The sequence below is a fragment of the Micropterus dolomieu genome, linkage group LG20 (genome assembly GCF_021292245.1).
Source record: "Micropterus dolomieu isolate WLL.071019.BEF.003 ecotype Adirondacks linkage group LG20, ASM2129224v1, whole genome shotgun sequence".
NCBI classification, from domain to species: Eukaryota; Metazoa; Chordata; class Actinopteri; order Centrarchiformes; family Centrarchidae; genus Micropterus; species Micropterus dolomieu.
Genome location: NC_060169.1, coordinates 3,713,933 through 3,739,980, shown reverse-complemented (window position 1 = coordinate 3,739,980; position 26,048 = coordinate 3,713,933). Strand labels below are relative to the sequence as shown.

Below are 26,048 nucleotides of genomic sequence, written 5' to 3'. Positions count from 1 at the left end.
GTGTTTTAACCCTTTAAAACGTCAGCTTCACACAATAACAAAAACACCTGTGAGGTAAAATTACTGTTTTTGTCAATGGAGTCTGGTGGCTTTTAAGAAAGTGGGTAGAAAAAAAGAGCACTTAAGTGGATGTACTTTGACTGGGTGCAATTGCCCACAAGGATTATGTTGCAGCCTTGTTTCTCTTCATGGTGCGCTCCATTTACATCTGCATCGCGCTCACTCAATAACAGACCAATTTAAAAAAATGTTGTCCCCATTGTCACAAAGATACAAAAAGACGGAAAAATAGGTCCATGCTGAAAAATGCCAGACTTATCCTTTAACCATCAACTACGTTACACATCGTATCATCGCCGGAGTTCATATTGTCTAATGAAGTGAAAAACAACACAGTGCAGTCATGTGAATACAGTCCGGTCAACTGTGTTGACGAGGCCGAAGGCATCCGGCTGATGGGAGGAAATATATCTCAGTTTCAACTATGGGGGAGGTCAAGCATGAATGTCACTCAAATCACTGAGTTTATAATTATTTGATGAGCACTGCTAGCATCTACTTAATCCTCTAATGAGGAACTGATCATCCACTTCAGTTGTGTCTGAACTTGCCAATTACCACTAATGAGAGGCAGTGTGTGATGCAATTCAACATATAGATTCCAATAATAACCTTTTCACCTGCACCATGGTGAAATTATGTAATGACACCATTAAACTGTGACAGAAACAATTATTTACTCCGTTTTCAAAAGGCTGTTACACAAAATCACCAAGCTGGGTGCGTTTTCTCCAGGTGGAAACCAAATAAACTGCACTTGGTTAAATTATCTTTATTTAAAAAAAAAAACAAACAAAATATATATATATATATAAACAGGACCACTGGTGTAAACACACAGTAACATGGAACAGTTTGGATTGTCACACTTCAGTGCAACCCTGTTCACCTTCAACCCAGACTGGAAAAGATTCACACATCACAGCAGCACTGCATAACTGTACACACTGTATCCAACTGTGCTCAAAGGGATTTTCTTAATTGTGACACAATATTTTCAACATAGTCTGGGTTTCAGTGTTTTTTTAATCTGTGAAAATGAAATAAAATAAAAGCAGAAACCTTTTGTACTTCGGTGAACAGTATAATGGGTAATTAGTTATTGGCAAAATATTGGTGAAAAACATGTAAGTTGAAAAGTATAATGTACACCTGAACATACTGGAATAAAAAAAAACTCAACACTTTGGTAATTTCTTTGTAGAAATGTGTAGTTATTTTTCAATCACTGATTAGCAGATTACAGCTTCCTAGTTTTCTGAAGAACTGGACTGACTGAACCCCTTTTAAACACCTTGAGTCAACATCATAACAACAACAACGTTTGGAGCAGTCTGTGTGATCTTAACTTTTACTCCACAAGTTACATTTTTCTGGCTAAGTAAGAAAAATGAGATTTAAACACAGGATCCACCAAATAACTGACCCTGCCAACTCAACCTGTTACAGAAAAACTATAAAATGCAAGGGTTAATGGTTACAATTAGAAAAAGAAAAAAAAAAAGTCCATCAAAAATCATCCAAAAGTCACTTATGGTCGGAAAAACTGAAATATCAAAATAAAGTCTGGATTTCTAATTGTATGAACACTACAGTCAAGTGCATCATGTTTAGAAAAACTGACAGTGACTGTATTAATGGGTACAAAGATAAAGGAAAAGTTAAAGTTATCAACTATGGTTTGTTGGATAAATTAAATCAAGCTGTAGGCGTGACTGCACCCAGTTACGGTTTGTGAAATCACCAGAACAAAACTTGTCATGACACGAACGCACAAATGGGAAAAATATACACACGAATACTCCAAATATCAGGTGATGGCCAATAGTCATTTTGTTGCGACAAATAAATCACATCCAAATAATCCAATGACATTCTCCTACAATAATATGGTGACTTTCCTTTATTTTAACTCTTTAGTCGTCTGGGAGTTGAGCTTTTTACCAGTTTGTGGCCGTTTGACTTTATATAATGCTGAAACTTTATTCACATCATTCTATTGTCTATAAAACAATGTAAAACTGAATGTGGTTAAAAATGTAGTCAATACAGTATAAGATTAATTCTTGTTGTTTTAATAATGTATCCCAGATAGTTGTCTAACATTGTGTCACCTGTATTATGATACCAAAGTCTAAGTTACTCAATGATTCCCAAGTCTAATTATGATGTTATGGTACATAACAGTCTAGTCCTGACTCAGTCATGAATTTCTTCAGTAGCTCCATTCAGTAAATGTCACTTGTCTGTGCGCCCAGAAGGGCAAACATCACAAATTGTCAGCTTTATGAAGAAGCATCTTCCAGCTGCTCGTCCTGAAAAGGGTAGCTGAGTGCAGGAGGAAAGCCCTGACTCCGAGGCTGTTCGTCCAGCAACACCAAATCCTCCACATCTTTCCCTTTGTACCTCCGTCTGCAGATCTTAACTGTTACTTTTCGCCCCTGAAAGACTTTCAGGGCCTCTTTGGAAGCCATGGCCTTGGCTGCGGACTCATCCCGCCCGTATCCTGTTCCCATGTACACAGTCTGACAGCGAATCTCGCACACGTGGCCTTCCTTCTGCGTGCGACCTGCGGGTAGGCCTGCAATGTCCTTCAGTGGCACAAACACACAGGCCAGGGTCTCTTTACATGACTCTACACAGGAACGGAGTATTTCAAAATGGTCCAAGTTGGGACCAAAGCCCCCTGCCGACACCAACTTCCAGGCCACCGCCTTGTAGAGACGGTTGAAGAAGGGCTGGTGATCTGCTGGAGCCTGTGGAGGAGGTCCTGATTTCTGACCCACAGCCCACGTAGCAGTCCTCCCAGCAGGTCGACTGTCAAACTCGTTAGCCCCACATTTGGCTCTTTTCAAACAGCTGTCAGTATCGCCTTCTACAAATTAAGACACAACAGGCAGGATAGTGATGACTGCACAGACTTCAGCAGCAGGTGTGTGCATGCAGGTAATTAAACAGAAACCCTGTTGGACCTGATCTACTAAAGGAAAAACAGCTTTTTTTAAACACACTATTTACCGCCCAGTGAAAGCTAATTTTAATTTAGGTGGATATATAATTATTATTTTTAAATATACCTAGTTTGTGGCTGCCTTAGTAAATGGGGTGGGAGGTTCTTTATTTGTATCTAAAAACTGAAGATTAAAACTTACCTACAGAGCAAACTATCATTTCTCCTACAAACCAACATTTCAAATGTGAGTGTTGGAGTCAGACTACTATGCTTATCAAAGTCTGTGAATATTCTCAGTCATCCAGGTCACAGTTATCCAAAGAAGGTTAAAATCAAGGGCAACTGGACTAGGGCTGAAAGAAGTAATTGATTAAATCGATTCAATCGAAAATGGAATCAATGCATCGACGCTTAGTTTAATCCATATAACTATATAGCAGTTTCACACGGATATTTATTAATGTCGCACATCGCGCTTACGCTGTGTGAACACGACGTGATTATGATGCCGCCGTTTGCAACGTGGAGGAAGAGAGACAAAATAGCGAGGGACAAAGAAGAAAGTCTCCAAAGTATGGGATTATTTCAAGCTAAAAGAAAACAACAACTCAGTAATGTTACAGTCCGCCACCGTAAAACAAAACTTATGTCGCCTCGGCAACAGCACGACGGCACCGGATCAGAAAGCACTCGGTGTTCTGTCAGCGGACCACAGACAACGTAACATTAACAGCAACTTTAGCATTTCACTGAAATCATGATTAATTGGTGAGTTGGGCTGAAAACGATTCATCGAATAATTCGATTAATCCATATAACTATGAAGCACACTGTTTCACACGGACATTTATTACAGTCGCACTTTGCGCTTACCTGTGTGAACACGACGTGATTATGATAACGCTGTTTGCAAAGTGGACCTGGTTGGGCCGTGAGTTTGGGTTTGTAACGTCACAGTCCTGAGTTAACTGGGTGTCAGGGAGCTGCACCTTAGTACAACTTGTATAGTACTCGGATAATGTTTGTGTTGGTAAAGCAGTCTGATTGTTGGTTTGATCTGTTTTGTTTGCTGTATGACCAACTATGACTTTCCAAAAGGACTAATAAACATCTCTCATCTATCAACCTACACAGCTGATCCCGTTACCTGGGTGGGGGGGGCGACGCCGGCGCCAAGCAAAAGTAATTCTTAAACGATGCATCGATGAAATAATCTGTAGAAGCTTAGAGTACTAAAATCATTATTAGCTGCAGCCCTAAACTGGACTTGGCTGAAGATACTTCTGACTTTTTGACTGGTATGGATAAGCCAACTAGGCCTGCATGATATGAGGAAAATCTGCAATGTGCAATAACATTGTTCAACATTGAGATGACGATATCACTTATCACTAAAATGAAATAAACTCTATGGCAACCGCTTGTTAAAGCAGCAGCTCCTTCAAACTTTGCTACACTTTTGTTTTTTAAATCTGTTTTTTCCGGCTTTATTGCCAAAACACGTGTTACCGCTGACAGAAATACAGTCATTGGAAAATGAAGACGGGGTTTTTGGATTAAAAAGCAGCAGACCATGATCCACAGGGCCCGATCAACCGGACCAGGAGCCACGGCGGGTGCAAATTTCGTTTCATTATGCAGCCTTGTGCTGTATAATGACTAATAAATAACCTTGTACCTTGTAAATAAACAACTATTGAAGCGTGCATTTTAGCTGCTTGGTCGTCTTTATATTCAAAATGGGATTAAATATTTTCAATACAAACTACTGACGTACAAACCTCTCCATGGACTTGCACCTCAGTACCTCACAGATCTACTCCATCCCTACACTCAGTCACGGTCCCTGCGGTCCTCTGACAAGGACCTGCTTGCTGTCTCTAATTCCAGGCTTTGGTGACAGAGCTTTCTGTGTCAGTGCACCATCACTCTGGAACAAGCTTCCTCTTGCCATCCGCTCTGCCTCCTCTATAATAACCTTTAAAACGCAGCTTAAAACACACCTCTTCACTGAGGCCTATGGGCTTTAATCTCCCCTGGCCTCACACCTCTCACCTCCCCCCTTTTTTTTGTTTGTTAAGCATCCTTGGGTTTGTGAAAGGCGCTATATAAATCAAAGCAAATATCACCATATTTGACAATAACACCTTAGCTTGGGGTGGTGCTGATTTGCATTGTGTTGAAAGGTGCTTTTAATATTTTCTCCACCCATATTTACATACATGGGGAAACAAAATATTATAAACACCACTAATAAAACATCACTATTGACCACAATGCTTACTACAGTGTATTTTATCCCCCTATGTTTCTGTCATTCTGTGTATTCCCAATCCCGACAAGCAAACATGATAAAATAATGGTGTTGTAAACATTGTGTGTCAAAGTTTTATCTTGTGTCCACCTAGACATATCATATTAGGATGCGGCTAAAGAGAAGGAAATACGGTAGTCTGCTTTATTAAAAATGTGCATTGCATTACCACCTGTAGCACTCCGCTTTCCTCTCCCCATGACTCCATCTTTTGTTGTTTTGTGAACTGGGGCGTCTTGGACAACTATCCCCTCACCCATCTCCTTGATCTTGTCCATTACAGCCTGTGGATAGCTGAGGAATGAAGAGAACAGAGACAGGTGGACTTCCTCATCAGTCTGCCTTCATGTTTACTATCTGGAGTTGATCAATCTGCTCTGTCAGTGCGGGTCTTACCTGCAACCGAGGAAAACGTGATTGGCCCATACCATGGACAGAGAGAGCAGCCTGTCTAGACTGCTGCTGGGAACCCCTGGCTTCACTGTAGGGAAGGTCTCCATATTTCTCACGATGAACTCTCTCCGAGCAACCCACTGTTTGTTGCTCTCACAGTAGTCTCTTAAAGTGTCGACCCATTGGGCTAGCTGCGGGTTCTGGCCCAGGTACTCTGAAACAATGTCCTCTCCGCTCCTCTCCCCCGCCATCCCTGGAATAACAATCGATGTATTTAACAAGTAAAGAAAACCCACACCTGCTCTTTTATTTGTGTGGCACCTACGTTAGTACAGCTAGCTTGAAACAGGCTAACTGGTCTTATCAAACCTAACAAGATTATAAAAGACTACATATATCCGTGTACCTAATGTTACTAGATTTTGTTGTTCTTTTAGACCTGCCTGGTTGTAGCCTAACGACGCTAACCAGTTTCCCAGAGTGAAACAGACACTAACGTTAAATGACTTCAGCAACTGTTAACGTTAACTTAAGCCAAACGGCTAGCCGAGTAACAACAGCTCTTCTAGAAGCCAAGCAAATAACAACAACATGCTAAAAAAGCTAAATTAAAAGGCGAGTAACGTAATATAAATAGCTTGTACAGTCTGTATGATGTGGCGTTTTTCATTTCAACTTATAACTACGACATACCAAGCTTTCTCCGCTGCGAGGTGTTGCTAGCTAGCCACACATGACGCACATGACCCAATGATGACGCAAGACTGATGACGCAACCCTTATTTTTTTTTTGCGTGAGGAACTACATTTCCCAGAAGCGCAGTTGGCAGCTGCGGGTTTACCATGCTAACGTTTTGTTGTAGAGCTCATTATAGCCTTGAAGTAAGTTATTGTGCGTTTACATATGATAGGAACTTACTCTTATGATATTTTAAAATAAATTAATGTCGAAAACGACTAGTCCGTGCCCCCGTGATGCTTTGCGACGTGACGTAGCCAACCTGCGACAGCTCGGGCGGCAGTTTGTTTTGGTGGATGAATGAGAAACTCACTGATGATTTTTATAATTTCAGGGTGAATTAACATGATTCACGAGCTGTTGCTGGCGTTGAGCGGGTACCCGGGGACGATATTCACATGGAACAAACGCACAGGTTTGCAGGTAAAGCTAAAACATCTTGTAGCCTCCCTACAAAGCGACGTGTACGAGTTAACAGTGACATGCTAGCTAACCTTAAAGGTTTTATTATTATTCTCTCATATATTATTATTATTATTTCAACAGGACTAACAAATCAATTTATATTGTTTTATTTGCTTAAACTAAACTAAACTTAAACATTGTATGTCCCCGTAGGGCAATTGGTTCTGCAGTTAGACATAGACCAACATACATAAAATACTAAAATGTTCAATAAAATACTAAAATGTTATGCGTTTGTGCTAGGATACGTTAGCTTAAGGATAGACTGGTTTATATTCAGCCATTAGAAGAGATATGTACCGTATTTTACAAACAATATAACGTTATACAGTCGGTCTCAGGCTAAAATCTGCAATCTTTTCCATTTATCTGCCTCTCAAAAGTATCTTCCTCAAACGCTGCTCGTTTTATTCTTCACGATAACCAGGGTTATATGAAAATAAAGTAATTAAGTTCCATTATATACATCCAGAGGTTAGAAGAGCCTATAAACCGGGTTACAATTTAAATTTTTCTAGAGTTCTAAAAGACTCAAACATATAAGCAGACAACTAGTCACACATCTAAGCATGTTGGAGTCTGCAGTTCACCTGAACTTCATATTTGGGCTGTGGGTGGGAACCTGCGGAGAGAACATTCACACAGAAAGTGAAGTGACAGTGCTATCTATGCACTTCTGTGCCTCCCTGTTCACTGAATAATCATGAACCAAAACTAACCAGGTCAACCTAGGCAACTATTAGTAAGATGTCTGTGAAGGTTCTCAGTCATCCAGGTCATCCAAAGAAGGTTAAAATCAGCCGGTTGACCAGTTGCCCTTGATTTTAACCTTGATTCGGCATCGGTTAATAAACTTTCTAAAGCCTCTTCCCTGAATTTAGGAGAGACATCACCATAAAAACAGTCAAGGATGGGCTACAACTTTGCTCTTGCTTTTTGCTTGTCAGCAGTACTGTTGATGGGTTGATTCACAGCAAGGTACACCGACGGATTCTTGTGCAAGCTACACTTAAACAGTGCGTATAACACTTCTAAAGGGTTAAAACGTGACCAGTCAATAGGCAGCAGAAAGAATGGTGGCTTGTGCACCTGGCGATACTGTCAAAATGTTATCACAATAATTTTTTTGATATCGATAATTATCACAATAAATATCAAATTGTTATTTCTTTCAAGTTTTAAAGGCTGATTTTTGCTCCTGAGTGAAAGTTGAAGAAACCAGATTATTAATTGTGGTTTTAAACTATTATGGTCAGAACATGACAAACACTTTTCTGGATCACTTAACAAATCTGAGGTAGAACATTCAAAACAATTAACAAAAATGCATGAGTAAAATTTAAGTAAAATCTTTTTTCAGTCCCTTTTCCTTGACAAAATAAATATCTTAATAGAAAAAAAAAAGTTCTAATTTGTTTGTGTCAAATGAAATAAATCAAACAATTATTGAACACTTGTTATATTGTTATTGTGGAAAATTATACCGCAATAATTATTGTTAATGTTTTATTGCCCAGCCCTATGTGCGCCACAGTAACCTTTGTGTATTAGAGGCACACAGTGTATCGTTTCGAACATGAACCACTTTTTCTCACCCACAGGTGTCCCAAGACCTGCCCTTCCTTCACCCCAGTGAGACCAGTGTCCTCAACCGGCTCTCTAAACTGGGCTCAGATTACATTCGCTTTACAGAATTCATAGAACAACACACTGGCCATGTGCATCAACAAGTGAGTAAAGTCCCTAGATGCTATATAACAACTTATTTAGAATTTTAGCTTGTATATTTTAACAAGACAGATATTCTTATGAAGAGATGCACCTTTTATAGGAATACTGTCTTATATTTCTGTCTTTCCCATATTCTATTGTTCTTAGCATACCTGAGCCCTGTTTCAGAAAGCAGGCTTAACAAACTCTGGGCTTATCCCTGAGCTCCGGGTTGATTGAGCCTGAGGTGGGAAACTCTGAATTTTCAGTTCCAGAGCAGCTGATCAGAATAAGTTCTATCAACTCTGAGTATGTTGAGCCTGATTGAAGCGCGTGCGTGGGGATGAAAAAAAGCCATCATTAATGGAGCTCCGATACTACGATTCACCATGGCAACGGGTAAATAAAGGCAGAGCCTCTATTTTAATCGGGTGGAGCTAGAAATATGAATGCATGCCAACGCGGACCATGATAGGCTCTAAAACGCAGGAGTGGAAGAAGAATCAATGCGATCAATGCGTTAACATTATTAGGCTACTACACAGCATTGCTCCTTCATCATTTACCAGACTGGAATTTCCTTAATGAATGATAAAGTGCTGCAGCCCATTACATTCCATTTTAAATAGGAAGGCTATATTTATTAAACTGTAACCCGGCGGGATTAAATGCCGGTGGCAATCGCCTACCTGATTATGAAAATAGGTAGGCTATAGATCGAATATAAGACACTGTTTACTCATGAACCTGTGATTGTAAAGTCACAGTCACACCCAGCAGGTTAGCCTATTAATTATTTTTTGCAGTGGAAAATGTGTCTAGAGGTTAAAGTTTTAGATGTCTATTTCACATTAATAAAATCTTGCTCATTTTGTATTTTATTAATGCTGTCAAAACACATTCAGACTATCAGCAGCTAATAATGGAAAAACTCACTTTTAAACCTTATTTAGGCCTGTTTGTTTCAGCGGCACCACAGTCATCCTCACACAGAAATAGTCACCTTGTCTCCAGTTGATAACGACGAATGTTCCAATCAGTGCAACAGAAATATGAAAGATCACAGTTCATTGATCAGTTTTATAGGTTACATATTAAACAATGATTACTGCAGTAATGTAGCCCACTGTAAGTGTTTTCAGTGCAACTGTCCATAGAGTCGCAGCGTTATACCTAAAGACGGACATAGATTGTATTCTGTGCTGAGGATAAATCCACGATGTGCCAAGATCTGTCATACATCGATGACAGATTGATCATAAAAGCGGTCATGTTCAAGATCATGTTTGGGTAAAAAACTAATAGCCTATCTAACCGAGATTTTAAAGTTTTTAAAGATGTAAATGCATTCAGAACAGCAACACAGCATCAGTTGCCGGAGTTACTGATCTAGGGATTATCTGATCTCGCTCTCTGAAACGGAATATCCAGACTTTCCCTCATCTCAGGCTTAACATACTCAGAATTTTGGGTAATCCTGCTTTCTGAAATGGGGCCCTGTTCTTGCTTTTTACTGCCTCTTTTGTGTGCTATTCATTGTTGTTTTTATTTATTTTCTTGTTTCTTCACTTTATTGTTAAACACTTTGACCTACATGGAATACCTATATGGAAGGTGGTATTTAAAAAGTATTATTTATTATTAATATTACAACGTATCCAGTCGATGTAATAAAAACCAAAGACAATGTCCATATCAGTTCAGTTGCATTTTTGAGGACGTTCAGTTTGTCAAGGCGTACCATACCCTTTTCTTTCTATCTACGACAGGCTGTGTCTGTTAATGAAATAAATATGTCTTGCTCACTGGACTTCTCTAAACAATTTGCTCTTTAGGAACATCACACGAACCAGCCCAACCAGACTGGACTTCATGGAATTTATTTGCGGGCTTTCTGCACCGGGCTGGACTCTGTGCTGCAGCCATACAGACAGGCCCTGCTGGACCTGGAACAAGAGGTAAAATTATGACACAATCAATAAGAATAAATGAGCGAGCACGTAACAGGATGCTCATTTAACTTGTATGTATGTTTCAGTTCCTTGGAGATCCTCATCTGACAATATCTCATGTGAATTACAAGCTTGATCAGGTAAAGCATTAATAAAACCTATAAAGAGATTTTTTTCCATTGAAATTATACAAATCTATAATGAAACTCAGTGGGAATTCTTTCTACAATTAAACATACAGTCCCCTCCAAAAGTATTGGAACGGGAAGGCAAATTTCTTTGTTTTTGTTGTTCACTGAAGACATTTTGGTTTAAATAAAAAGATTACAAGATCACAAGAGTTCAGAATTTCTGCTTTTATTTCCTGGTATTCACATCTAGATGTGTTAAACAACTCAGGACATACCACCGTTTGTATTAGACCACAGCATTCTTAGGAGAGCAGAAGTAAGTAAAATAATCTTAAAGTAAATAACATTTAATATTTGGTGGCACAACCCTTGCTTGCAATAACTGCCTCAAGCCTGCGATGAAACTGTATTTACATGTGCAGAGACATTTGTATCATTTGCAAGGGGGGAGTGTCAGTGGGAGATGATGGTGCCCAGGAAGTGGAAGGAGTCCACAGTGGTGACTGGGGAGTCACACAGGATGATGGGGGAGGGTAGACTAGTCATGCAGAGCTATTTAATGTTTGGACAATCAACCTAAAAGGCAACACCTGGACAACAAGAAACATCTGTCAGTCACATGGTCCAATAGTTTTGCTCACTTGAAAAATGGGTGGGTTCAAACAAAGGGTGGTCTGTCCTGAGTTGTTTAACACATCTAGATGTGAATACCAGGAAATGAGAGCTGAAATTCTGAACTCTTGTCTCATGAACTCATCTTTTGATCTTAGTGAACAACAAAAACAAAAGACTTTGCCTCACCGTTGCAATAGTTTTGGAGGGGACTGTATCTGTTTGTCTAACACTGTACTTTTTCTCTGTTAAGTTCCAGTTGCTGTTTCCTTCTGTGATGGTGGTGGTGGAGACTATAAAATCACAGAAGGTAAGGATTGTTTATAGAAGTATATCACCAGGAAATACAGTATAAGTTTAGGGTGGCATAAAGTGCTGATAAATTGTTAAAAAAAAATATATAACGTATAACGACAGGCCTCCACTTCACCAGAAAGCCAGTGATGTCAATGTATGTAACCGCAAGTTCCCCCGATTGAAGTGCAAACCCAAGCCCTTGTTGCATCATCCCACTTTTATCACCATAGCAGCTGATAAAAACACAACAAAATACATATGGATCAAGAGACCAAAGTAATATGTTAAAAATTTAGAGAAAACACAAATTTCCTCAGTTGGAAAGCAGCCATGCCATGATGTGTTACTCATGCGTAGTTCATTATGTCATCTTGTCACGTCCTCTTGACTATACTCTCATGAAGGCAGTTGATGGAAACATTTCATTTTGCACAAAGATCAGCAATTTGATAACTTATTTGACAATTTGCAAATATAACATTTATTTTAGGATACAGATTAATCATGTCAGTATATTTCATGCAAACTAAATTAACACGGAGACAGACCAAAGAAAATGACTAGAAGACTAGATATAATAATCTAGAGTTGTACCTGGGTAACAGAATTGACCGCTATGTCCTCCTCCTCTTGTTTGTGTTGCTTTTAGATCCATGGCTGTCAGATCCTGGAGACGGTGTACAAGCACAGTTGTGGAGGGCTTCCTCCTGTACGCATGGCCTTAGAAAAGTAAGTCAGCTCCCTTTGGCAAAGACCTTTAAAGCTGGGTTAGGCAATTTATTTCAGAAGCAGAATAGAGAGGGGTGGGTTTTTAAAATCTACCTGTTTCTTGCATGTTCTTCAATATTGCATTCCCCAGCTTTAAAGTTTAAAAGCTGTATTTACTTTGTTGGGTGAACACTGCCTATATACTCTGTATATTAAAGTGCTACTTTTAAATGTGGTCCAACCATGGAAAGCACTTTGTAACTTCATTTAGAAAGATTATTATTATTATTTTTATTATTGGTATTGCAATATGTTCTCTTGTGATGTGTCATTGACTTTGCGACACCAAGTAGCCCTGTTCCAATAGATATTTGGATAAAGTTATTTTGTATTTGACAGTTGGTGGCATGTGGCATAAAATCTTCTGTATTGTCATTTTATCTTATTAAAATACACAAATGTTTTGTGTTGAAGTTGTATTTATTTTATCCATTCTGCAGGATTCTTGCTGTGTGCCATGGTGTGATGTACAAGCAGCTAGCAGCTTGGATGCTGCATGGATTGCTGCTGGACCAAAGCGAGGAGTTTTTCATAAAGCAGGGGCCCAGTGCAGGAGGGGCTGCTGCCAACCAGGAGGAGGAGGAGGAGGACCTGGGGCTGGGAGGTTTGAGCGGCAAACAACTCAGAGAACTACAGGACCTGGTGAGAGCTATAGTCAGAGAGACAGGACCAAAACACTGGACAAAAACTCAGTAGTCTTGATTATGTCCTGCTGTGTTGTGGTGCAGAGGCTGATCGAGGAGGAGAACATGCTGGCTCCGTCTCTGCAGCAGTTCTCCCTGCGAACTGAGATGCTGCCGTCTTATATTCCCATCAGAGTGGCTGAGAAGATCCTCTTTGTGGGAGAATCTGTCCAGATGTTTGAAAACCACAACCACAGCCCATCCAGAGCTGGTAGTCTATCCTGCTATAATCTAAGTGAAGTCTTGTACCTGCATACTCTAAATGTCACCTTTTATATCACTACAGAGAGAGAATACTACACGTTACTGTTTTGTTTATTTTAGGCTCCATACTGAAGCACCAAGAGGACTTGTTTGCTGCCGAGCTGCACAGACTCAAACAGCAACCGCTTTTCAGCCTGGTGGATTTTGAAAATTTGATTGATCACATCAGGAGCACCGTGGCGGAGGTGAGATCATATACTACTGCATTGTTTTTGTCTTTCAACTAAATAACATTCAAAGTACATTACCACTCTCAAAGTGAGATTAAAAAGTCACAATCTTTCTGACCTGCAGCATCTCTGGACGTTGATGGTGGAGGAGTCAGATCTGCTGGAACAGCTTAAGGTTTGTATTAATCACACACATGTTCTGGATCATAAATGTGTGCCAAGTGAAAACTGCTGACGTTTGTATTTTCATCTAGATTATTAAGGACTTCTACTTGCTGGGTCGTGGCGAGCTCTACCAGGTCTTTATTGACCTTGCGCAGCACATGCTGAAGACGCCTCCAACAGCCGTCACTGAGCACGGTAAAATTTTAAATATGCAAACATGACTGAGATCTGTGACGTAGTTTTTCCCCAGGCTCTATTGTTCTATAGTTACATTGCACAAAAAGGTTGTGTAGTTGTTGCTGCTCCAACATTCCTAAGTATTCCTAATACTTACAACAGTGTCGTCATGCTGCATATTGAGATACATAAAAAAAAATATTCTAATTCATGCTTCCTCACATGTTTGGCCAGATGAAAAGGATACCAGAAACCCTGTAGCAGTGACTTCTTGTTAACCTGATTTTGGATTATTGTTTATTGAAGGACAAATGTAAAAATAGTTTCATGGCTATATTGATTTATTACTGAGAGAAATCCCATAGTATCAATAACATGTCATGTACTATATATTGAATATTATCAATTACGGCTTTATGGCTGTGTACTGTGGTGCAGGTTAAACACTGCTCTTTGTTTATATCTGATACATAACAACCATATTTTACACCTGAAATATGTTGTTGTTAAAGTTAGGTCTGTGCAGTCATTTCGACTTGTTGTCATTGTGTGGTGGCTTGTGGTGCTTAACAGTAGGGCTGGGCAATAAAACAATAATGCTAATCATCGCAATATAATTTTCCTCAATAACAATATAATAAATGTTCAATATATCGTCAATAAATATTTGCTTTAATTCATTTGAATCACGAACCAATTAGCACTTAATTTTTCTATTAAAATATTTATTTTGTTGAAAAAAGAGGCCTGAAAAAAGTTTAACTAATCATATTTGTTGTAAAAGGTGATAGTTTTGAATGTTCTACCTTAGACTTGTGAAGTGATCCACTGCTTAAATCAAGTGTTTGTCACATTTCACTCAGGAGCAAAAATCTGCCTTTAAACTTGAAAGAAATAATGATTTGACACACATCGTGATAATTATCGATATCGAATGATCCGAAATGTTTTTATCGTGATAACATTTTTGGCCATATCGCCCAGCCCTACTTTACAGTGAAGAGAGTTCCGACGCTAATAATTATGAGCTACCATTTGTAGACGGACAATGAGTACTGTAATGAAGTTTTCTCTCATTAATCTGTGTACTAGATGTTTACAGACAACATGTCAGTAAGGCTCTGTCTGCACAAACCTCCGTCACCATGATAGAAGGGTTTTTCATTCAGCTCCCAGTTAGCCTGCCATATATTTATGTGCTGTAGTTTTAAACTGTAAATGTATAACATCCCCGAAACAATCACCGTTTGCTGTAAAATAACTGGCACAAAACATATTTTACTTTAGTGCTGTGTTGTGAATGTGTAGATACAGGTTTATGTTTCCACCATTACCTGGCACCTGTGCATCCAGTTGGGGGCAGTGCAGATGAGAAGCCAGCAGTGGGAATGGTTTTATTTTCACTCCACACTAGCTGGTATGGGATGCTCCTTGGTGAACCCTACCTGTGAACAAATGGAGGCAGAGTGGATGGAGGTGTGTAGTGTGTAGGGGTTGAGCCTTCTTGGACAGCAACAAATAACAACTGAAACATTTCAGCGCCAGCCTGCATCAAGCTTTCAGACATCTTGCAACCTGAGTTTTTATTTCAGAAAATGTGTTTGAATTCAGGACTTGTTTACTGTTTATGGTAACAGGCGTCATAAGAAAGACTGTGTGCATTCAAATGTCATGTTTTCCGTTTCACAGATGTAAATGTGGCCTTTCAGCAGGCAGCTCATAAGGTGCTCCTGGACGACGACAACCTCCTGCCTCTGCTGCACCTCACTGTAGACTACCAGGGCAAAGACAGCAAAGGTGTGCTGCTGATCAGAGCTTACTGTATGTTAATAATGGGAAACTTATTTAGGAGACTGAAATATAATGGAAACCTTTTTACTTTGAAATGATGCTCTCCTTTATTTGGTGTTTAGCGCCATCCAGAGGTTTTATAATCGGACTGTTACTAAATGAAGAGAGCCTTATGTTATACGTATGTAACTGAAGCAATCTTCTCTCAAAAGATGTAAGATTTTCTTTATTAAACTGCTGCTTGAAAAGAAAAGAAGAAAAGAAAAAAAGAAAGAAGAAGAGAGGAAGAAAGAAATTTAATTAACAACAATTTTGATAATAGTTTAAACTCATTTATTAAGAATGGCTACCTAAATTTGAGGAATTTCTGCTTCATCTGGTTTATATTATTTTAAAATAAAATATCTTTTGTTTATTGTTTGGTTAATGATTAACCTGATTAATCAACAGTGGAAATAATCATTATTTGCACCTCTATTTCAAATAACACACACTACTTTGTTGCTTAAGTGAAATCAGTTTGCATTAAACAAATGCTTTAGATCAGTCACTAGTCATTACAGAATCACACCGAAGCCTTCAAGCAGCGAATCCTCTGTGCACACACTGTGAAGATGATGATCAGACTCATTTGGTGCAGTTCAGTAAAGCACCAGGTTCAGTGTTCATTCTCCTTATCTCTGTAATTTTGACTGCAGAGTGATTAATGGTTATTATGCGTATTATTTCAGAGGCGACGGGCCCCAGAGATGGAGCCACTCCTCCACAAGACACCTCCCCTCGCGAGGTCCCTCCCACAGGTTGGGCTGCTCTCGGCCTCACCTACAAGGTTCAGTGGCCGCTGCACATCCTCTTCACTCCTGCTGTCTTGGAGAAGTGTGTTTAATTAATAATTAAATTAAATTATTTGTTTATTGTGAGTACAGCTGGTTAGTGTCCTGTCCTCTTGTTTGTTACTCTGTGGTCAGGTACAACGTTGTGTTCAGGTACCTGCTGAGTGTGCGGCGGGTGCAGTCGCAGCTGCAGCACTGCTGGGCTCTGCAGATGCAGAGGAAACACCTCAAGTCCAGCCAGACAGATGCCGTTAAGTGGAGACTACGCAACCACATGGCGTTCTTGATCGACAACCTGCAGTACTACTTGCAGGTAACTATACATCTGGTGCCTCTTTCACTGTACAAACAATTTCCCACACACAAACCACTATTTAAAAAAACAGATTGTGTTCATTACACACATTCTTTACTATGAGTACACATCGTTTTCAGGCGCAACCCTATCCCCAGTTTGTGCCTTTCGTATCATTACATCGATTCACAGAGCTACGCATCTGAAAGATAAATCCCTGTTGATGTTTAAAACATGCATAACTGTCATTTAACAAAACTTAGCAACATTTTAAATGTAGTTCCAGAATTCCCGAAAGGCTACAAAATAATAATGTTTGACCCAAATTCCTAATTTAAAAAAAAAGATGGTAGATGAAAGTGTCATCTGCTTACTTATTTTGTATGAAACAATAAAAAGATAAACCTGTTATTATGAATGAAAATATAAAATAACTCAATAGTAGTAATATAGATAACTTATAATACAACTTATGCATTCTATAAATCTAGCAAGTGTGATGTTGTGGGAATATAAAAATAAGTTTAGAGACAGAATTCAATAATTAACCATAATCTAATAATTAAACATTTGTTTTGGTTGTTGGCCAATTTCACTTGCTATTTTTGAAATCTGAACACTTTTTTATAATATACTAACCAAAGGCACAAATTTATTTAAAATAATTACATTTGTGTGCTCAATTTTGTTGTTTTTATTTAGTCTGCTTTTCTAGTTTACATCAATTAGTGTTCATGTTTTGTTCTTCCCGCGATTCTTTGTTCAGCACTCTGTAAACTGTATTTTAATCTTCGATATTCTATCTATGCATATTTGTCTTTGTGTGTGCAGAGTTTTATGCATCTTTATGCAACTTTTTTCCTGTTGTTTGTCTCTAGGTGGATGTGCTGGAGTCTCAGTTCTCTCAGCTGCTTCAGCTGATCAACTCCACCAGAGACTTTGAGAGCATCAGGCTGGCCCACGACCACTTCCTCAGTAACCTGCTCGCCCAGTCCTTCATCCTCCTGAAGCCGGTATACATTACAACACCAAATTATGTTGGAATTTAATCGGCTGCAACAGTTGTCCAAGTTTTCAAACTGAGGCTATTGGCTTACTAAATTGTAATAAATGCTTGTGCAGGTATTCCACTGTCTAAATGAGATCCTTGAGCTGTGTCAAAACTTCTGCTCACTGGTCAGTCAGACTGTGGCGTCATTGGACGAGAGGGGAACTGCTCAGCTGGATATCCTCGTCAAGGTAGAGATACTTCATCTCATTTGTCTAATGTTGGAAAATGTAAATATATATTTTGTAATACCACCACTCTGAAATTTCAGGGCTTTAGACGCCAGTCCTCCTTACTGTTTAAAATCCTTTCGAGCGTGAGGAACCACCAGATAAACTCTGATCTGGCTCAGCTGTTACTGCGACTGGACTACAACAAATACTACACACAGGCTGGAGGCACGCTGGGCAGGTAGGACATTATCTGCTTAGCTTAAAATCATGATGCATAATGTTGAGACAGTTTTCAGAATGCAATATTTAAACAGAGGTCAAGGTTGTTTATGGTTAATCCAAAAATGTTCTTAAATTTCTTTCTTTTCAGTGTTTAAGAAGAGGATTAGAATTTGGACCTTCAATGCTAAACTCCCACACTAAACAGAAGAAACTCACATCCGTCCTGTTCTTCGCTTTTGCCTTAACCAAATACGGTCCGTGTGGCTTGCATGTTAAAATGATCTGTAAAGGATTAGTTCAACCAATTTATACAATCATTTTCCTCCCTCACCTCTGGTGGGATCTAGCCATGCAGATTTGGGTTTTCTTTGTGATAATCACATCTCTGAAAAATAACATTTGTGGAAAAAAAAAAAAAAGCAAATATTTTTTTCCAGACACGATGACCTCACTGTGAACAGATTTCAGTGGGACTATTTCTTGGGTAGAGACTAGTCCCCTCTTCATTGAGGTCTGTGGATTATCCACAATAACCTGATGAAGTGAAGCTTCCTGTTTATAAGCCTAGATTGATCGAGCGTTACAAACAGAACCAATGTTTAAGCAACTTTTGATCTAAAGTGATCACAATAAGTCGAGCTTGGTTTAAGAGCGGTGTACATATTCAACTAAAGGAAGAGCTCAACATTTGTAAAAATTCACTTATTTGCTTTCTTATTGAGATGTAAAGATCAATAATACTCATTGGTCTGTTAGATATGAAGCTACAGAAATCACAACTTTGTCAAAAGAACACATTTTGGCTTGTGGCCTTCACCCGGGCCACATCCAAGAGACTGTTGGCTTAGCTTAGCATAGCAACTGTGGACATAGTCAGGCTGGCTGTTTCCACTCTTTCTCCTAAGCTAAGCTCTCCGTCTCCTGGCTGTAGCTACATATCGTAGCGTAAGACCTGAGTGGTACCAATCTTATCTCCGCAAGAAAGCGAATAAGTGTGCTTCCCAAAATGGCTAATAATTAAGTACTCAAGTAGTCTCCTGTGATATATTTCAATAGTAACTTACAGTAGGTCAAATCTCTTTTAACCTGCTTTATAACAGATCCCCTAAAACTAACCCTGGCAAACCTGCTTTATAAAACAGACCTCAGGAGATTGTTTCTGCAAAGACAAGCTGCTGTTGAATTTTTAAAATTAATCTTTCAATGCTGTGAACATTACGAATGCATTGTATTGGGCTGGAAGCAGAAATTTTTTTTTTGTGGTTTGGCTATAGTCATTGACCCTGTATAAACTGTAAATAGTAAAATCTTGTATGTACCATTGTCTGTAGACGAAATAAACATCCATCGATTAAAATGAAACGAGGTCACAATTTATTATCCCATAAAAACAGACAGGATAAAGTTATATACAGCAGAGGCATGCAACAGAACTAATGCTGAACATTTAACATGGTTGAAGGCATTTTGCACATGTAGAGTCAGATTATGAGGAGGAGTAGTCGTGGCGATACTGAGGCTTGCTGTGGAAACCCAGGCGCTCCCCACAGATGAGACTCTGGATGAGCCACTCAGGTGACACCAACGGGACTTCCTGTGATGTCACATTTTTCTCTACCAATGGTGGACAGGCATGGTCTGTCACCACAACATCATACTTGCCAGCAGGAATGTCTGCACATGGAGGGAAGAACAAACTCTCAGTATCGTATTTTTTCACAGCTAATTATTCGGTTATGTTATTGTTGTGGGTTCTGTGGTGCGAGTCTGTACCCGAGCTGTCCTTGTCTGCCTGGAACTGTCGGACAGAGGAACCTCCACCCATGTTGATCAGCTGTGCCCAAAGCTCCACTGGCTTCTCAAACACCAGAAGGACCCGCAGAGCCTTGAATGGGCTGCAGCGGGGATGCCTGATTTGAGAGGAAATAAAATATTATAACAGGAAGTCCAGTTGCCTTTGACCGATCACCTCTACATCACAGTAAATAACATTTCCTGGGGGGTTTTTTTTGCTACTTTTGGCATGAGAAGGGCTGTATCCAAATTCACATCCAATTTACACTGAACATTTACTCATTTGGCATACGCTTTTATCCAAAGTGACTTACATTTGAGGAACAACATACAAGCATCAAATACAGCACGAGAACTACAACTTACAATACATACTAGTAAGAGCACTAATAAATACTAGAAAAGCCTCAAATATACTCTGGAGCGGACAACTTCTGTTTATACTACTTTCTGCAGTCAGCTTGGTGGACACGTTCCACACATGCGCAACAGATCGGTTGGTGCCCTGGTAGCGTAGCGGCTGTGCATTCACAAAAAAGGAGGAATGTGGATGTCCGCATAGACTCTACGTGTCTTTCTGCATCTTCGGGAGGCCTTTTATTGTGGCCAGCCTAAGGCCTTTTATTGTGGCCAGCCTAAGGCACACCTGTGCAATACCCATGCTGTCTGATCAGCATCTTAATATGCCACACCTGTGAAGTGGATGGATTATCTCGGCGAAGAAGTGCTCACTAACACAGATTTAGACAGATTTGTGAACAATATTTGAGAGAAATAGGCCTTTTGTGTACATAGAGAAAGTCTTAGATCTTTGAGTTCAGCTCATGATGAATGGGGAAAAAAACAAAAGTGCTCATAATTTTGTTCGGTGTAATATATAGTGGATTATTTTGACTGTCCCCCATTTTATTTCAACGAGAATTATTTTGCTCTGCACAAAATCCTGCAATGGAACAAAAAGAAAAAAAAAAAAAAAAAGAGGTGAGAGAAAAGGTCTGTGTTGCATTTTATAGATGTGGAAGGGCATACCAGAAGGTTAATACTGTCCCCCTCATTCCACCCTTGACCACCTGAGTCGCAAGCACAAGCTCCCTCGCCACCTTTCCATCCTCTAGCAGCCAAGTGTCTTTGTTACGGTATAATTGTTAGCTACAGTAACCAACGAGAACAGAACAACTGTACTACCTGTTTGTCTGGTTCTAATGTGGTCTCTCAGCTGGACTCTGATAGCGGGCCTGACAGAAGAGGGTGATAGCATTTACGGTTTGAGACCAGCTAATCTGTTTTTAATAACCAGTGGTTTGTGTAGGATCCACATTTGCATCCACTGCTGGCTGCATGATCATGTTTCCTACAGCTTCAGGTTGTGTACTGTTTTTCTCAACCAAAACATCCATGAGCAGAAGTCAGACACTATCTATTAAAGCCCAACCGATAAAAGATTTTTAAGACCGATACTGATCAGCTAATATTCTTTTCAGAAACACAAAACATAAACAAAGATTAACCCCTAACAATCTGTTATTTGTAGTTTTGATTTTTTTGTTATAAATAGCACTTTGAACAAAAGTACAGCTGATTGCTGAGGATCTGTGTTACAAACCAGTGTGTTGCCAACAGGGGAGTTGCAGTGTGCTCTCTGGTGGACAAATTGTGCAACAACACTCATGATTGATGGATCACTTACAGATTTATCTGCAATTAGCTCATATCTGCCACTGATTTATCAGTTGGGCTCTACTATCGATCACAAACCACCCACTGCAGCTCACATGGGACAGTCTGGCAATTCAGCAAGAAAAAGAGTAAAATGCAGGATGGCCATTCCTAATGATCTATTTTGCTTTCAGACATTTTGTGAAGTTATCAGGGCATTTGTGATGCACAGTTAATTTACAGTCTTAATGGCCCACTTCACAAATGCACATTTGCAAATCCCCAAGGATTTTGTGAAACTGGCCCGTTTTACTACAACTGATCCAACACTGGCGCCCCGCTCACAGCGACAACCCTTGATGCAACCTAGTCCTCCTTTGATTAAAGCCAGGGGACATATTTCCTTGCTCAATATGTATGATACATTAAAGAGTTTATCAGGTACGTGTCTATATTGATATACATATGTTGATTTTTTCTATTAGGTTATATTTTTCTACATACTAACTTTCTTTCTTGGATAATAATAATTTTACTGTGTAACAGGCAGAATACATCCAGCAAGTGTTGTTTAACAACCTTCTGGGTTTATACAGATTGACAGTGATCTATCAGAAAAGAAAACGCTTAGCGCTGTAACTTGAATCCAGTAAACCCCAGGAATGAAGAGCAACAGAAGGTTCATCTTACCATTCTACTATAGTGTCATCTGGCCCCATGCCAGCAGGCAGCAGGTAGTTCCTATAGTTGAGCAGCTTGTTATCTTTGCAGCAGTCCCTCACCCAGATGTGTGACACACACGGCACACCGCTGGCCAAACACAGCAAGTACTTCCTTGTACGACAGTGCTGGTCTGCAATGAGCAAGCTCTGGTAAGCTGCCTTACACTGAAGAGGGAACCAAGCACAGAAAAGGAAGACATGGATGTGAGTGCTAAGGACAAACCTGCATTATTTATATACTGTGAGCTGCACTTTTACATGATATGTATCACCATGGTAAAGTACATTAAAATATGAGCGCACAAAACAACTCCTTAAACTAAAAAAACGTGAAAAATACTAGCAATACATTATTCTCTGAAGTTCATTAAAATGACAGAGAATATTTTAAGGTTATAAAATCCTGGAGGCAATAATTCTAACAGATTGTTTTAGGCATTAATCTTAACTTTCTACTCAAAAGAAATGTTGCTCTTACCTGTTCTTCATTGAAGTCTGGCAGGATGAAGCCTCCACCTGCCTGCAGCTGAGACTCTGTATATACTTTGTTAAAGGGACCTGTCTGCACGTATTCTGTTGGGGGGGCAAAATGTTTACAATAATTATTGAACCAACAAGCATTAAAGGAAGCAGGAAGGAAGCTTCAGCATGCTGCAGTCAGCGTGCATTATAATCCTCATTTTGTCGTCGTCTGCCTCACCCTCCTCATCATCACTGATGGACCTGTTGGTCAGCCGGTCGATCTCAGACGAGGCAGTCAGCATAAAGGCGAAGCCCATAAAGAGAGACGCGTTCTGGGGCAGCGGACCGTGAGTGTCTGCTACATCACAAGGCTGACCGGGGAGATCTGTGCCGCTGCCAGAGGTGTTACACACACCGACACGCTGAGCTGGAGACAGAAATACAGATAGTGGAAATACGGCAAGCGTAGGAATCAGATAAAATGAAAGCTGTGAATTTAAAAGGTCTGTTCATCTAAATTACAAAGACATTTTCTCTCTAACCTCTAGGGAAATCTGGCCCTACACATCGTTTTATCTGCTGTGAGATTTATGAAGTAGTTCTTATTAAAGCTACTGACTGTGTGCATGTAAAAACACATCTGTTTTTGGCATTTCCTTCGAGTTAAGTCAGTGATTATCCCTGGCAATTTTAATATTACTATATATCAAATACTGTAGATGTAAATGTTTTATTACTTTTACTTTGTAATTATTGTTGTTGTATTTTTTAACGTGTGAAGCACCTTGGTTGTTTTAAGTGTGCTATTTATTTAAAATTGATATTGATATATTGATGTATAACACTATCTGCAAGGCTACATACAACTCGTGGTAAGAAGATTATCTTTCTGTAATTTGGCTGAACTGACCTTTTGAGCGTCAATTAATATACACTTGCTGAATTAAAATGATTTTGAATGCAAATACACCCGTGACTTTACAAAAATGCACATCCCCTTCCCTCCACCTGTGGACCATCACCATGGTAATACTACTGCACTTGATTAATTACCATGTCAGCCTCAGCAGCAGACCGCAAACAGCAGCAGAGGATGGACACAGACCATACGAAGGTCGAAATGTCTCAGTTATTCTCAGTACAAAAATAACACATTACTGACTCCATATCACACAAGAACAACATCTGAAATCTGACAGTGATCACTTGGTCTAGTGAATTAAGACAGAAAACAAAATTTAGAATTTCACATGCTCAATTCAATGTAAACAAGAGGTTAAAATCATTTTTCTAAAAAACATTTTACACCAGCAAAGTTCATACTGACACAGAAGGCAAATTAAAACCTTAAATATTTTATATCAAAGCACATTTACACAGGAATATTACATTATGTTTAAAATCTAAAACTTATAGCTTTGTTGAGGAATATAATCATGTAGATTTATGTAGTCAGATAAAAAAAATATATAAAAAAAATTAGTAAAAACAACCCCCCTCCCAGTTCAGACGCGGTCATGGTGCGGTCATGGCTTTGGTGAGCGGGTCTCCATACCGGCTCTGGCCCCCGGGCCCTTGCGGCCTCTCTTTGCCGGTGTCCTGTCATCCTCGGAGGTCATCAGCTTCCTCTTGCCGGACGGGCCAGGGGTTCGGGGGCTGCTGGAAGAGCTGCGGTTGGGAGTGTTCTGACCCTCGGGGGCTCCTCTGCGCCTCCTTTTCCCCTCCACCAGGTTATCTAAGGAGTTTCCAGATGCATAACAGCACTGAGTTTATGACAGAATCTGTGACTGAGCAAGTAAACCTTTATTAAGTTATGAAAAGATAACACACAGATCTGGTGAATATTTTTAAATTTCAGATTTTCAATTAAAGAGAAATAAAACATCTAAAACATTGTTTATCTGCCTGTGTCCGGCTGCAATAGGGCCGGACGATATGGCCAAAAATGTTAACACAATAAAAAGTTTCATATCTTTCGATATCGATCTAAATATCAAATCATTATTTCTTTCGAGTTTCGAGGCAGAGTAAAAGTTGAAGAACCCCGATGGTCAATTGTGGTTTAAACTCTTCTTTATGGTCAGAACAAACACTTGAGGCTAAACAGTGGATCACTTCACAAATCTGAGGTAGAACATTCAAAACAATTGTAATAAAATCTTTGTCAACAAATGTGCATGAGAAAAATTTGTTAAAAGCTTTTTTTCCCCCAGTCCTTTTTCCTCAGCAAAATAAACATCTTAATAAAAATTCTAATTTGTGTATGATTCAAGTTTATAAAATCAAATATTTAATTGAACATTTGTTATATTATTATATATTATGTTATTGAAATAAGTTGCGATAATTATTGTCATTGTTTTATTGTCCAGCCGTAGGCTGCGGTGGCCTTACCAAGGCTGATGTCGGAGGCCTTGGCCAGGGGAATGACGGGCTCGTAGGGCCCGAGGCTGTGCTGCTCCCTCAGCTTGTTTCCCTGCTCCAGAGACAGGATGACCGAGGTCCTGTTGTACCACTGCCTCTGGCCGTCCTTCTCCACACTGTAGAAGAGCTCCTGCCCCTCTGTTTTATGGCCCCTCACAACACCTGCACAGGTGCAAACAAGAGACGTAAGATTATCAGTAAGTTTTATTTGAGAATATTCGTTTTTTGATATTAGCCTTTTATAAAAATTATGCATATGGATGGACAGCAGAGACACTGAATATGATGCCGGAGTGGTTTAGGAGGTTTCTGCAGACACTAGGGTTGGGGCGATGTCTACAATGAAACATTGGGATGGACGATGTTATCTGGTGCGCGGGCGCATGCACGGGGGTGCAGCACTCATTTTATGTACATGTGTTCTCGCACAGACTTCACTCGGTAAAAAAACAGACGGGGGAGTGACGGAGAGAGGCGGGGCAAGCCAGGGTGTTTACCTGAGGTGTAGGAGTGTGTCAGAGTGTGGGGAGAAGCATACTTAAAAACAATAATAAGAATGTTCGTGGTCATTAAAACCTGATTTCACGGGGGGCCCAACCCTAGCAGACACATTTCTTTGCAATGTGAAAACCTGTCAATATTGTGATCCACTAAAACAGCTGTGAATCCAATCTCAAGCGGTCTAGCAAAATTGCCCACCCTAACTCGCTCAACGGTCCCGATGGACACCCTGAATGTGTTTCCCAAAACAAGTCTGGAAAAAAGATGGTACTCT

General features: G+C 39.7%; 3 protein-coding genes across 8 annotated transcripts in view; 1 reads left to right on the top strand and 2 right to left on the bottom strand.

Moving 5' to 3' along the window:
* Positions 1–1,068: 1,068 nt before the first annotated feature.
* On the bottom strand, positions 1,069–6,508 carry LOC123958485 (CDKN2A interacting protein). 5 transcript variants are annotated; one of them, XM_046031835.1, is made up of 4 exons: positions 6,414–6,508; positions 5,724–5,973; positions 5,497–5,621; positions 1,069–2,935 (listed from the first exon to the last, which is right to left on the bottom strand). In XM_046031835.1, exons 2-4 carry the CDS (start codon positions 5,969–5,971, stop codon positions 2,346–2,348), a joined length of 963 nt encoding a protein of 320 aa, XP_045887791.1. In that variant the 5' UTR covers positions 5,972–5,973; positions 6,414–6,508; the 3' UTR covers positions 1,069–2,345. The 5 variants fall into 5 exon arrangements, with proteins under 5 accessions (XP_045887791.1, XP_045887796.1, XP_045887794.1 ...); XM_046031840.1 differs by having other exon boundaries at positions 5,500–5,621; positions 6,414–6,507; XM_046031838.1 differs by lacking the exon at positions 6,414–6,508 and adding an exon at positions 6,046–6,374.
* Positions 6,509–6,546: 38 nt separating this feature from the next.
* On the top strand, positions 6,547–19,577 carry tubgcp4 (tubulin, gamma complex associated protein 4). Of its 2 annotated transcripts, XM_046031834.1 has the most exons (19): positions 6,547–6,602; positions 6,794–6,882; positions 8,526–8,654; positions 10,470–10,592; positions 10,673–10,726; positions 11,583–11,639; positions 12,276–12,355; positions 12,835–13,036; positions 13,123–13,288; positions 13,402–13,526; positions 13,636–13,686; positions 13,766–13,871; positions 15,543–15,650; positions 16,376–16,520; positions 16,613–16,790; positions 17,651–17,785; positions 17,895–18,011; positions 18,092–18,231; positions 18,364–19,577. In XM_046031834.1, exons 2-19 carry the CDS (start codon positions 6,805–6,807, stop codon positions 18,368–18,370), a joined length of 2,001 nt encoding a protein of 666 aa, XP_045887790.1. In that variant the 5' UTR covers positions 6,547–6,602; positions 6,794–6,804; the 3' UTR covers positions 18,371–19,577. The 2 variants fall into 2 exon arrangements, with proteins under 2 accessions (XP_045887790.1, XP_045887789.1); XM_046031833.1 differs by lacking the exon at positions 6,547–6,602 and having other exon boundaries at positions 6,680–6,882.
* The window catches only part of tp53bp1 (tumor protein p53 binding protein, 1), a 23,322-nt gene continuing 16,840 nt past the window's right edge, over positions 19,567–26,048 (bottom strand). The window contains exons 22-28 of the mRNA XM_046031841.1: positions 25,244–25,435; positions 24,405–24,584; positions 23,088–23,276; positions 22,866–22,960; positions 22,356–22,552; positions 19,989–20,125; positions 19,567–19,889 (exon numbers count right to left, since the gene is read on the bottom strand). Of these exons, the coding sequence (XP_045887797.1) occupies positions 19,702–19,889; positions 19,989–20,125; positions 22,356–22,552; positions 22,866–22,960; positions 23,088–23,276; positions 24,405–24,584; positions 25,244–25,435 (1,178 nt within the window). The 3' untranslated portion in view covers positions 19,567–19,701. The remainder of the gene's footprint in view (positions 19,890–19,988; positions 20,126–22,355; positions 22,553–22,865; positions 22,961–23,087; positions 23,277–24,404; positions 24,585–25,243; positions 25,436–26,048) is intronic.

Bases quoted from the DNA above. Each gene is read 5' to 3' on its own strand.
- LOC123958485 (XM_046031835.1), bottom strand. From the start codon at position 5,971: ATGGCGGGGGAGAGGAGCGGAGAGGACATTGTTTCAGAGTACCTGGGC. The intron at 5,622-5,723 runs GTAAGACCCGCA...TTCATTCCTCAG, and splicing joins CACGTTTTCCTCGGTTGCAG to CTATCCACAGGCTGTAATGG. The intron at 2,936-5,496 runs GTAATGCAATGC...CTTAATTTGTAG, and splicing joins AAAGCGGAGTGCTACAGGTG to AAGGCGATACTGACAGCTGT.
- tubgcp4 (XM_046031834.1), top strand. From the start codon at position 6,805: ATGATTCACGAGCTGTTGCTGGCGTTGAGCGGGTACCCGGGGACGATA. The intron at 12,356-12,834 runs GTAAGTCAGCTC...TCCATTCTGCAG, and splicing joins GTACGCATGGCCTTAGAAAA to GATTCTTGCTGTGTGCCATG. The intron at 16,521-16,612 runs GTGTGTTTAATT...CTCTGTGGTCAG, and splicing joins ACTCCTGCTGTCTTGGAGAA to GTACAACGTTGTGTTCAGGT.